Genomic DNA, 13,254 nt, shown 5'->3' with positions numbered 1-13,254 from the left:
GTCTCCAGTCGGGCAGCAACTGGAGGAGAGAACAAGTCTCCAGTTGAGCAGCAACTGGAGAAGAGTACAAGTCTCCAGTTGAGCAGCAACTGGAGAAGAGTACAAGTCTCCAGTTGGGCAGCAGCTGGAGAAGGGTACAAGTCTCCAGTTGGGCAGCAACTAGAGAAGAGTACAAGTCTCCAGTTGGGCAGCAACTGGAGAAGAGTACAAGTCCCCAGTTGGGCAGCAGCTGGAGAAGGGTACAAGTCTCCAGTTGGGCAGCAACTGGAGGAGAGTACAAGTCTCCAGTTGGGCAGCAACTGGAGAAGAGTACAAGTCTCCAGTTGAGCAGCAACTGGAGGAGAGTACAAATCTCCAGTTGGGCAGCAACTGGAGGAGAGTACAAGTCTCCAGTTGGGCAGCAACTGGAGGAGAGTACAAGTCTCCAGTTGAGCAGCAACTGGAGGAGAGTACAAGTCTCCAGTTGGGCAGCAACTGGAGGAGAGTACAAGTCTCCAGTTGAGCAGCAACTGGTGAAGAGTACAAGTCTCCAGCTAGGCAGCAACTGGAGAAGAGTACAAGTCCCCAGTTGGGCCGCAGCTGGAGAAGGGTACAAGTCTCCAGTTGGGCAGCAACTGGAGAAGAGTACAGGTCTCCAGTTGGGCAGCAACTGGAGAAGAGTACAGGTCTCCAGTTGGGCAGCAACTGGAGAAGAGTACAAGTCTCCAGTTGGGCAGCAACTGGAGAAGAGTACAGGTCTCCAGTTGGGCAGCAACTGGAGAAGAGTACAAGTCTCCAGTTGGGCAGCAACTGGAGAAGAGTACAGGTCTCCAGTTGGGCAGCAACTGGAGAAGAGTACAAGTCTCCAGTTGGGCAGCAACTGGAGAAGAGTACAAGTCTCCAGTTGGGCAGCAACTGGAGAAGAGTACAAGTCTTAGCCCTTTTCTAGTTCACAAAAATGATCATTGCAGTGTAAATAGGCTATTTAATGTAGTAATGTCACGGATGCAAAGAGAGAAAAACTGTCGTTGAATTTCAATTAATCTTTCAACCAAGAAGTTAAGAGAAATGGGTCCACACAAGGACAGAGAAATACTCTTACCAGGGTCTATAAAATGGAAGTCAAGTCACAGGGAAACAAGAGATTTAGTGACAACAGTTTTCAATTGGCTGAAGATTGTCCCTGCAGAACTCGTAAAATATATTCAACACGGACAAGTCAGTAACGCGGGGGAAAAATTGTATTGAATATATTGTCCTTCTAAACTCCCATTCCTCTCTCTCTGCACGCTTCCCACCGTCTCCTCCTCCAGCCCTGCGAAAAAATTGTCCTTATTCAAAATTGAATACGGATGTTGTAATTAAAAAAAGCGGATTTGCTTTTCGCTTTCCAATCAACTTTCATTTGTTGTGGTGCTTTAGTTCGAAGCAGTTTGGATTAGCCAGCCTTAATCACAGCGGCCTTTTAAGGGGAGGATATCAATCATGTGCGCAAACATTAATCTGTTCAATGGCATATAAAGAAATTTTGATAGCGACTCTCTTCATTCTAGCGTCGCCCAGCAAAAACTCAGGTAATTTGTCAAAACCTAAATATTTTCTTGCGCCATTGCTTTTGTATTCTTATAGCTAGAATCATTTGCGCCTTTTATCTCTACGAAACAATATTTTGGTAGATATTTCTACAGTACGATTTCTGGACAGAGATTCCGGCACATTGTCACTATAAAACCTATAACGTTTCAAAAAGTCTTTAGGTCTCAACTACTTGATTATAATTTTTCCACCTCACCACAAATTCTTTAAGCGCTTGCGTTCAACGCCGAAATGATTCTGGTTTATTTGAAACCTTGATTTTTGATTTATTGGGATCACACCACTGCTTACCGGATGAAATTACTCCTCGATGTGTAGAGTTATGATAGTAAGCTACGTAAAAACATTGATTAGCTAGGGCTATTTACTTTCGTTCCCTTTGTGGTTCTGGTCAAATAAACGGAAGACGCTCTTTCCGTTCTGTTTGTTAATTCAGTCGAAGTACCTCCCCGCCTGAGCAGTGTTTTATCGTTTTACTGTTTGCAATAACTTGGCACATGATTAAAAAAAGGCACGGCAGCTTGAAGCTCAAGAAAAACCCACATTCCTGCCTGTCTCAAAACTTAATGCTTTGTCATACTTGATAAAGATACACTTTTGTAATACAATCCAATTTTGTTTTTAATTTAACCGTATAAAATTATTCCTTTCTCTGAACGGCGCAACTAGCCAACAAAACGAAACAACCTGCGTTAGCTATAGCAAAATGTTCAACGCTAATGGCAGTTCGATGAACGGTACATGTAATACATACGTACAGTATTCAGCAAAAAAAAAAAGACATTAACTAAACCGCTAAAAGGTTTTATGACAAATTCTTTCTTTTTAAATGACAAAACCTAGCGAAAACAGATCTAGATACCAAACACTTGTAATTGACACCCCAATAAATTCTAAAACGGAAATGTCATAAGCTATAATTCAAGAATAATACAAGAATATTTTCAGTCTAAAATCGGCAGAAAAATAAGAATATTCAGCCTGGGCCGGGAAAGAAGAGTGTAACTTGGGGGCTGATTGCAAAGAGACGATCGAAAAGGACAAAAAACGCACGTAACTCAATAACTATATTTACGAAATAGACGGCACCAGCTCATTGTGAAAGTGTCAGCTATTGATAAATTAAGAATAAAAACTGTTTACTCAATTTCGAGTTGTAAAAAGTGTAACTTACCACTTACGTTGGATGTCAAGTATCGAGATCGAAAGACACTATCGAGTTCCTCCTCTGGCGTCGAAAACGAAACGCAGCATAAGCACAAGGAAATTTGCTACGTCTGACCAATTAAAGCACTCGTTCCAGATTTTCCGCGTTTGAGCATTTGAACAAATTGGCGGATGCCGTGGTTGTTATTTAATGGTTATGTCGACGTTCGTTTTCACTAGCGTAAGCCAGTGAAAACAAGGCCTAACAATATAAATGACTTTTTCAAAGTTAGTATCAAATAATGCTACGATCAACTCGATACTTCAACATCTCCCCGCCGCTCCCCTTCCGGGCATTTGAACTTTTGAAGATTGCATCGTTCAAATTCCCGAACTTAATAAAACAAACAGAATCGCGTTTCGCTTCCCAACCAACTTTTATTTCTAGTGTTGATTTGGTTCGAAGCATTTTGTATTGGCCAGTCATAATCACAGAAATCTTTCACGAAGATGAGATCAGTATTAATCATGTGGGCCAAACATTAGTCACCGGCAATGGCGTATAAAGAAATTTTGATAACGACTTTCTTCATGTTAGCGTGGTCATGGAAAAACTCAGGTAATTTGTTATAACCTGAATATTTTTTTCGCGCCATCGTTTTTGAATTCCTTTTGCTAGAATCACTTTCGCCTGTCATCTTTATGAAATAATACTTTGGTAGAGGTTGCCCGTTTACCGGGTTGGTATTTCGAGTTGGATCTCGAGTTGGATTTTCGAGTTGAATTTTCGAGTTGGTTTTTGGAGCTGTATTTTCGAGTTGGATTTCGAACAAAAAGAACAGACGGGACAAAAAGGTTTCGTAAAAAAGTGCCACTGAATTGTTCGAAAGATCCGTTTAAACCAGGAATGCTTTTATGGGTAACCAAATGAAAACGCAGTACTGTGGGTGATTTTTTTTATTTATTTATTTATTTTTTTTAAATTTTACAACTTTTTTAAAAGAGATGTTTTAGCATGCCTATTTTTATTATTATTTTTTTTTGTAATTTATTTAACATAAAAGAATTTTACATTGCACAAGATACATATATATAAAAAAAGAAAAGAAAAGAAATACAAATAATACAAATAATGATCTGACATGCACGAGAACTGAGTGATCAATCAAAGAGGGCGAATAAAGTAAATTAAATCATGTAAATTTCTCAACCTTGTATTTAAAATTAATCTTATAAACAAATTCAGATAAAATAATCGAGCTCTCTTTTAGCTTGTTTGAATAAATGTAACACATCATGTATAAAAAAGTATAGTTTAACTTTCTCACAGCCTCATTTCCAGCAAGGCATTGCTTAAACAAGCCAAACACTATTTCCTTAGGTTCTGGATTGAAACTGGTATTGTTTGTGGCATTAAACCACCCCACTACTTAACGTGTAAAAGACGAGGTAAATTGGCAGTCAAGAAAAGTGTGGTCTATGGAATCTGATCCACCGCAATACAAGCAGTCACTTTCACTTTTAATTCCAAATCTTTTCAATTCCTTTTTGGTCACTACAATTCGGTGAAGAAGTTTAAATTTAAATTCTCTTAACTTAGTTTCCTTACATGTTTTATATGACATCTTAAAACATTCTCCCCATGAAGCACTGTCAATTGGAAGTATTTTACTCCAACGCTGTAAGCCAGCTGGAGTTGACTGGTGTCGTTTAAAGTTCAAGAGCCGATAAAAATCTCGACATTTTAATTTCTCTAAATTTAACACCATGTTCTGATCTAGCATAAAAGATGGGGCCCCTTGGACAAAACCCTCCACGCTCATGTTATCCATCTCTCCCACTTTTTTAGACATAAAGCTTGGTATTGCGCTTAAAACTTGATAATATTCCAGAAAATTTGAGTTACAATTATACTTCGAAAGAAATTCTTGAAAGGTAAGGTAGCGGCCTGAGCTGATTCATGAAACAGATTATTAACTGAAACAACACCTTTCGAAAACCACTCCTTAAGAAAAAAAGGTTTACCATCTATTAGAATATCCTGGTTGTTAAACAGGAGATTTTCTTTGCTATAATTTTAATTATAAAGAGATTTAAGTTCGGAGAAGAAAGAAAGAGCGTCCTTATAAAATTTTGGTAGGCCTTTTAAGTATTTAGTATGGTAGTTACACCTTAACAGAAAGCGAAGACTACCACATTTTCGAAAGAAATGCTCAGGAACAGTTTTCCAATTGCTTTTAGTATTTTGTAACAGCCTGGGTATCCATGCTAACCTTAATGACTTGAACATTACATCAACATCTATCATTCGCAAGCCGCCTTTGTCATATTCTTGATACATAGCATCCCGTTTAATTTTATCTCTTTTATTTTTCCAAAGAAATTTAAAGAGTCTACTTGTTACATTAGCAGGAATATCTGTAGGAACGTTAACTATAGATGCTGAATATATCAAAGACGACAAACCTAGGGATTTTGCAATTAATACCTTGCCATATAGTGTCAAAGCTCTAGAATTCCAAATATCAAGTTTAGACTGCATTTTCTGTATTTTAAGTTTAAAGTTACTTTCTCATGATTATAATAATTCAGTCTCTTATTTTTTCATTCTGCTGGTTTCTTTTTGACTCGGCTAAGGCCGAGTACATATGCTGTATAAAGAAATTAAACTGTCTTATTATAGTGTCTTCCTAACTAACAAATGAAATCTAACCTCAGAATGTCCAACATTGTCACACATGTACGAGTTGCACTAGCAGCTAAAGTACAGAGAACCAATACCAACAACTAATGAGATCAATATGGAGGATCGCAACAATGGTCTTTCCTGAACAAAGCCATGTAAAGTGGCAGATACTTTACGCCAACAAGAGGTGGGCGCCATTGTTTAGTGCGGTTTTTCGGTTTTTCGGTTTTTCGGCTTCGTGTTTTTCCTCATTTTAGCATTTGCTTTTCGGTTTTCGGCCAAAATACAAGCGGTTTTCCGGATCTGGTATCTAACGCAGTTTTCGGTTTTGCCTGTTTGGTTTCTGGTTTCTGATTTCCTCAACCGCGAGCGCGTGTCGCGGGAGCCAAACGCAGACGTCATGGTTGAGACGAATGCCTAACAAACTTCAACCTCTCTGGTCGTGTGCCTTTGAACTGGGACTTTGGCCTTGCTTGTTGCTAAAGGTCAGGTTGCGAGACTGCCAACGTGTCAGGGCCGTAGCCAGAAAAAAAATATGACTGAGGCAATGTCCGTGGTTAAAGTATCTTCGGAAGTATTTTAAGTGTTTACGATGCATATTATATATTAAAGACAACACTGGAATCACGCTTTATTTTAAAATTTCACGAAACAATGACCAAGGCAAGTGCCTCGGTTTGCCTCATACTGGCTACGGCCCTGCGTATCTTGAAAGGAAGAAAGTCAAAAAGCAATTGTGATCTGTGTCGCCTTTTTTTATGAAGAAGGGAAAAACTGGGAAAATTTCGGAAAAAAAAAAACAAGTTCAGGTGCAGGAATATTTTTTCCAGGTAAAACCCCCTGAACGAATTTTTTTTTTAGACAAATATTGCTCTTTTTTAACAGTGAAATCTTGATTCATTATCTATGTTTTGTGATTTATAAATTATTTTACACTCACAACAGATCAAAGGATACAGGTCACTTTTTAATGCAAAATCTTTTCGAAAATGTTCGCACAGCGAGAGAGGAGGAAGCCACTCGGAGTGGACGGCTTCCCTGTACATTTTTTCAGTCCCTGCCCTCTGGAATTCCTCTCCCACAGCCCATCATAATGATGCCATACTCCATTCACCAACACAGCCCCTCTGTAAAGTTTTAACAATACTACTACATGTAAATGCTCTTTTTCATTTTATTATAGAATCATTATTCAAGGCGATAAGACCCATCCTCTAATTTTTATTGTGGGCAAAAAAAAAAAATAATAAATAAATAATTTTTGTAGAATATTTACAAAGATACCAAATTCTAATATTTATTTATTACAAATTTTATTTTGAGTGAATGTGAGAATGATATATATACATGAGAAACAATGAGAGACAAAGCTCTTCACCTTGAATCAAGCTATCGGCAACTGATGAGATCCACATGATAGGATTGAAACCGCGTGCCTGACCAAATAATATGTCAGAGAACTTCCATCTAGAGTCGGGTTATCTTAATGCCTCGACAAAGAAGCGACCTAAAGACATCGACATCAAATATCAATAGAGCATCGACGAGAACGAATTAACTCCAGAGGTTCAAGGAGGACAGCTGCTGACCATGGCCACAAACTAAAACACGCTGAAGAAGTCAGAAGAACGAGTGAAAGAATTTAAAAAAAACAACGCCTCCAAAGAGCATAACGATCTGCTAAGATTAAATTGGCGCAAAAGCGAGACGCCATAGGGTCACATGCACATTACTGCTGAGAAAATCAACTCCAAGAAACTAAAAACATTACTTTCGAGACCAACTATTTTCTTGGAAGAAAAGGTATCACACAGCAGTATAGAAATTGAAATGAAAAGCCTCATAGGGCAAAAACCATTGCTAAATGAATACTACAGGAGCCGCCTAAAAGAGGCTTCCATTCAAAATATGTACTGATCATGAGAGCAAAATTATGACAAAGGCAACAGAAACCAAACCACGTACAAGGGAGTCGTGTAGGGCTGTCAACCCTTTTTAACACTTTCAAAGTTTGCCCTTTGATTGACAGTTACGTATTGAAATTCCCAAGTTCGAAGCAAACTTATGAAATTTATTTACAACGAACTTCGCAAATCGCCTGTCAAAAGTTTTCTGAAATCAGTGCACTGTAAATAAAAGTCACAATTGGACCTTCCTTCTGCATGAATTTTTTTTTCTTTACCTTCTTCTTTGCATGATTTTTTTTTCTTGGCATTTTCCCTTGCATGATTTTTTTTTTTGTTTTTTCCCCATCCCCGCCATCACTTTTCTAATGGTCCGTCCCTAACTGCGCCTGGGTCTCCGAGGATGAGTTTTACACAATAGGCCTGAAAACGCATCCGAGCGTAAATCGCAAAATTCCTTTAAAAATTACAAAAAAAAAAAAAACTAGTAAAGGAACTATGAATTCAGAGTTTGTTAAAATTTTTCTCAAGCTTAACGTAATTTCAAAGTAATTTTCCCGATGAAGATCTTACAAGACGTCAAAAACCCTCATTGGTGACGTTGTTGCTAGGTCATTTGGTCGTTAATTTGTCTTTAGGGAGCTTAGGCACGCGCGTTTTTGAGACGCGGACGGCAACCGGAAGAGAACATTTCGCGTGCCAGGACAGTGGTATCTCCTAGATTTTTATACTAATCATCTCTAATGGAGAGAAGATACTTAGCACTATAAATGTGGTCGAGTGAAGACAAATTGAAAGGGAAAACAGGTCACTTCCGGTTGCCGTCCGCGTCTCAAAAACGCGCGTGCTTAAGGTCCCTTTTGATCCTTGAGCAGAATCTGGCCGAGGTCTGGGACACCGTATGTTGCCATGGTAACATAATTGCAAATCTCATATTGTGTAACAAATCTAACAAAATCTTTCTACAACGAATCAATCATTTCTGATAATAATTAGGTGTCTCTTTCTTCATATATTTGAATAAAAAGTTGTTGAGTGTATGACGTCGTCACTTAGCTAATTTGCATACTTTAAAAATTTGAATATCTCCTTAACGAAAAGAGATATTTTCAAAAAGTAAACAGCACTTTTCTTCTCGTGCAGACTGCTCGTAAACACGTCAAAATAGATTAGATAAGAGAGAAGCGAATTTCGTCATAGTACCTCTTTTAGTACTTTTGTTCTAAAAAAGGCGTTGAACAACATTTAAGTGACTTTCCTACTCTGAAACGGTAAACCTGCTTTGAGAAAATTGTATGTTTCATACAATGGTCCTTCCTCTTCGCATACCAATACACATTTTTTCTCTCATTAACAATTTCAGGTTCCAAACTGGCGAAAGTATTTGTGTCTCTTCATGGAAATGACTGTAAAACTTGTGGCAGTCAAAGTCTCCCTTGTAAGTCCATTGCCCTTGCCGTTCATCACGTGGACTATGGCGGGTACATTTATCTGGATGGACGTGGGACCAAGGAATGCCCATATGGCTGTAAAGCCGATCGCAATATTCCCATTGATCATCGAGGTATTTATATCAACAAAAGTTTGACTATTGAGGGTTTATACTCCACTCCACACGTTTTTTGCCCTGAAGGATTACATTTTCAAAAGACAAATGATGAGGAGAAGACATTCAGGTTAGAGCTGTCAGGAATCGATTTTCAACAAACGCCAATCAGTTGTGACGACTGTCAACACGTCCTAATCCACAACTGTTCTTTCCATGATGCTTTAAGTGCCTTGGTTATTGCACTACACAACATTACGTCTTTCCAGCTTGACATTCAGAGCAATTCAACTTTTTACAATAACTCTCAATGCATCAACGTTCTCCTTCTCAATAAAACTGAAAGGAAAAGTGTTTCTGTTAGTCTCAACATCAAAAATGCAATGCTTGAAAAAAATGGCCTATATGGCCAACGCCGATCTGAGGGAGGAGTCATGAAGATCACATCGGTTGCAGATGGTGAATTGTGTCCAATATACTTGTACATTTCTTGCACTAAGGTTATCAGTTCTGGCAGTAAAGGTCCCTTCATAAGTGTTAACGTTTCGACAGCGGTTACAGACGAGACATACAAAGATGTCAGGTTATATCAGAATGGAAAATTCCATGGGAAAGGAAAACAAAGTGTGCAAAGTTTATATTTCTCACGTTCTAGAGAAACAAAAGCAAAGTTCATCTCCATAACTTGCCATGACAACCCAGTCGTGCAGTGCATTGTGGTTCAGTCCAAAAGGGCAGCTATAATCATTCAAGGTTCGTTGTTTTACAACCAATCTGTTTCGAATAAAACATCCGGCTCTTGCTTGTCTATCACTGCAAAAATCGATGGATCTTTAAGGATTGTAAACTCTTATTTCAAGAACAATAAAGCTGGCGCCGGCGGATCGCTTTATGCCAATAGCAAACATGGATTTCTAACAATCGACCTCGCCAATGTTACATTCAGCGAATGTACAGCCAGGATTGGATGCGCAATATCAATTGGAAGAACGCCTGGATATTCACCACGTAGACAGTGGGGTCCGCACAGGTTATATTTTGGCGTCAGGAATGTAACTATTAAACAGTGGAGAGGATATCGTTACAAAACAAAATGCATTGATGTAGATGTTTTACTAGATGGTGGAATTGTGACACTAGAGGAGTCCAAGTTTACGAAGAAAACCCAAACAAGAGGCGCCGGAGCTTTTCGTGTAATTACTACCGGAGGCCAAAGTAATGTAACAATTTCAAAATGTGTTTTCAAGGAAGATGCGTTGAACCCAAAGAAAGGGAGGATTGTCGAAATAGGGGCCGGAAATGGAAACGCAGGGATGGTAACAGTTTCGGACAGTTTCCTGGAGAGTAAAGTAAATAAAAGGGTAGGACTGCACATAAGTCCCAAATATCGCATTAATCTTTTCAACGTTACACTCATCTCTTTTAGATATGGATTGGAAATATTGTCACCACCTCCGAAAAACGGCTCTTTTCCAATTGATATTTCCATCGATAATTGTTCTTTTGTTAATAATATCTATGACACGATGGTAACTTTATTAGGTCCAACATCAGTCTATGTAGCTATTAGAAACACCAGGTTTACCACGAGCAACGGAACAGTGACGTGGAACGAAACTAGCGGTAGTTATGCTATTCGCTTAATGATCCCACCACTCCAACATGTCAATTTCTCAAAGGCGGTCATCGAAATTGACAATAATGAATTCCACCACAGACCACCCAGTTACTTTGCTCTTTTATTTGAAGGGCTGAAACATGTGATAATAAGACGCTCGCTCTTTCGTAATTGTGTCGTCGCTTACCGACGAACATGGACAAATAACAAAACGGGTTACTTCTACGAGACAGCAGCTGGCGCCATCTCTGTTTTATTAAATCCAGACAAAGCGCGTAATTTTGGGTGTGTGAACTCGCGAGGTACACACCCCTCATGGCATTACAACAGTCATATACTGTTTGAGGATACGACTTTTGTGGAAAACTTAGGAATTCAAGTTGGAGCTGTCTATATCAGCAATGGTAACACCACGTTTAGGCGATGTAATTTTCGCGACAACTTTGGCATTCATCGTACTGGACACGTCTATTCTGCATTTGGAACAGGCCGCGTAGATTTCGTAGACTGCTCGTTTTTGAGGACAAAGGAAAATATGACAGTTTCAACCGGCCCCTTGTATAATGCAGGTAGCTTCCTGTATTCTGGAAGCGGAGGTCCTTTAAGACTTGAAAACACATCAATGATGTCACTGAAATTTAGCAGGAGCACTGTTCCAGCTGTTGATATCTCTAATGGGGGATTTTTTGATATGGATGAAAGATCGAAGATACAGTGTAGCGAAGGACAGAGGCTTTTATTAGAAAATAGCACGCACTTTGTTTACACAGAGCAAAACAACAGCATTTGCATATTGAACACTACAGTTTTGAAGTATTCTTGTAAACCCTGCTCTCCTGGGTATTACAGCCTTCAAACAGGGGTTTCAGAAGGCTTAGCCGTGACCTCCACTCCTGAGTGCCATACATGTCCCTTCGGAGCCACCTGCATTGAAAGTAATATTGCTGCGAAACCAAATTTCTGGGGTTATTCAACATCTAGCCGTCCCCAGGAGCTACAATTTATCGCCTGTCCTGAACATTACTGTCCTTCAACTGTTTCAACAGGTTATAACAGTTGCCAAGGAAACAGGAACGGTACTCTCTGTGGACATTGTGCAAAGGGGTTTACTGAGACTCTTTTCTCAAGTAACTGTCGCAAGTTGACAAAATGCAACGACTATTCTGTGTGGGTTGTGACCATATTGTTAACGATAATATTTGCTCTTTATCTTTTGCAAAAGCCTCCGATACTGCACATCCTGACAAACCAAATGTTGTGGTTTAAGAAAAGAGGAAATAATCCCTCTGCAGAAGAAGTAGACGGCATTGGTGGTGCTGAACATTCCGATACTGGCTATTTAAAAATAACGTTTTATTTTTATCAAGCAGCCGAGACTGTGATGGTGGTCCCTATAGAAGAAATTATTGGAAAGATTCCTTTTATCCACTTTGTAATTTCTGCTTATAATTTTAATGTCCAGTCGATCAATCAAGACCTTGGCTGTCCATTTGCAGGACTCACCGCAACGACAAAACAGGCTCTCCTTTCGTCTACAGTATTTTTTACTATAACTGACGTTTTGGTCATTTATATTGTGCATTCTGTTTTCAACGTCTTAATGGGCAGGGGAAAGCCGTCCCTCATCTGTTATATGGCCGTTGTCATGGAAGTGTTGTTACTTGGGTACGAGAGGCTTGCAGAGACGTCTTTCAGGCTAGTGCACTGTGTCTCTATCGGATCTGGAAGAAGGCTTTTTATCGATGCAAATATCCCATGCATGCAATGGTGGCAGTATCTTCTCCTTGCTTACATTGCATTTTTCCTGGTTCCTTTAATCGTCGTCCTCTACTGTGGATCTTCCATGCTATACAGATCTTCTGTTACAGCAGTTGAGTTCCTCGCTGCTTGTATAATTCCACTGCCATTTCTTTTGTATTGGCTGGTCAAAGAAATACTGCAAAGGAGACGCCAGGATCCTGCTGAGCAGCATGTAGTCAACAGAGAAGTTTTGGACATACTCCATGGTCCTTTTCGTCAACCAAATGATAATGACAACGGCACACTTTACTGGGAGAGCGTGTTGATCGGTCGAAGGTTCATTCTCCTCGCTTGTGAAGCGTTCATCACAAATCTTATGTTACGCATGGTTTTCCAGGCCGCAGTATGCTTGTTGATAACAATCCATCATATTTGGAAGAGTCCCTATCGATATCCCGTGGCAAATAAAGCTGAAACTTTGTCGCTTGTAGCCATATCTTTAATTGCTATCATTAACCTGGTAAAAGCAACCCTGCTGTCATTTGGTATCACAAGTGACGGGCCGAGCAAATCCAGTCTGAAAGCTCTAGAATGGTTTGAGGTGTGCGCCTTGGCATTTGTCCCAGTGTTAGTGTCCATGTTGGTAACATTTGCCGTTCTCTCTCAGCTGGCGAGGTGTGCGCTTTTTCTAATCGAGCATTTTAGATCTTTTTGCCGGAAGTTCTGTTGCTATCCGTGGTACACAGACCAAGAGCAAAGACCTCTCCTGCTCGTTGCTGAACAGATCATTCACCGAAGGTAAAATTACACTTTGATCGCTAGTTTGTTTGACTCGATCGTGATGTGATATTATAAGATTTCATTTGTGGTGCATCTAGTCACGAAGTAGGACTATGTGGTCTTCTATTCAGAACTTTAAGGGTTACTTTCTAGACGGCAGTTTTCCGTGAAAATTGAGAAAACTGTTTCTATTGGCATGGAACGTAACTTCCTAAGCAGAAAGAGGGCTAAAACTAATCAATTAATTGATTTATCTGAA

General features: G+C 39.5%; 1 protein-coding gene across 1 annotated transcript; it reads left to right on the top strand.

The window, feature by feature from the left end:
• The first annotated feature begins 1,425 nt into the window (after window positions 1–1,425).
• Window positions 1,426–13,017, top strand: LOC137991896 (uncharacterized). The gene is made up of 2 exons (XM_068836924.1): window positions 1,426–1,553; window positions 8,675–13,017. The coding sequence occupies exons 1-2, from the start codon at window positions 1,490–1,492 to the stop codon at window positions 13,015–13,017; spliced, it is 4,407 nt and encodes a 1,468-aa protein (XP_068693025.1). The 5' UTR covers window positions 1,426–1,489.
• The last annotated feature ends 237 nt before the right edge of the window (window positions 13,018–13,254 follow it).

This window comes from Montipora foliosa, chromosome 2 (assembly GCF_036669935.1).
Source record: "Montipora foliosa isolate CH-2021 chromosome 2, ASM3666993v2, whole genome shotgun sequence".
NCBI lineage: Eukaryota > Metazoa > Cnidaria > Anthozoa > Scleractinia > Acroporidae > Montipora > Montipora foliosa.
The sequence above is the reverse complement of the archived record's forward strand: the minus strand, read 5'-3'. Positions and strand labels throughout refer to the sequence as shown.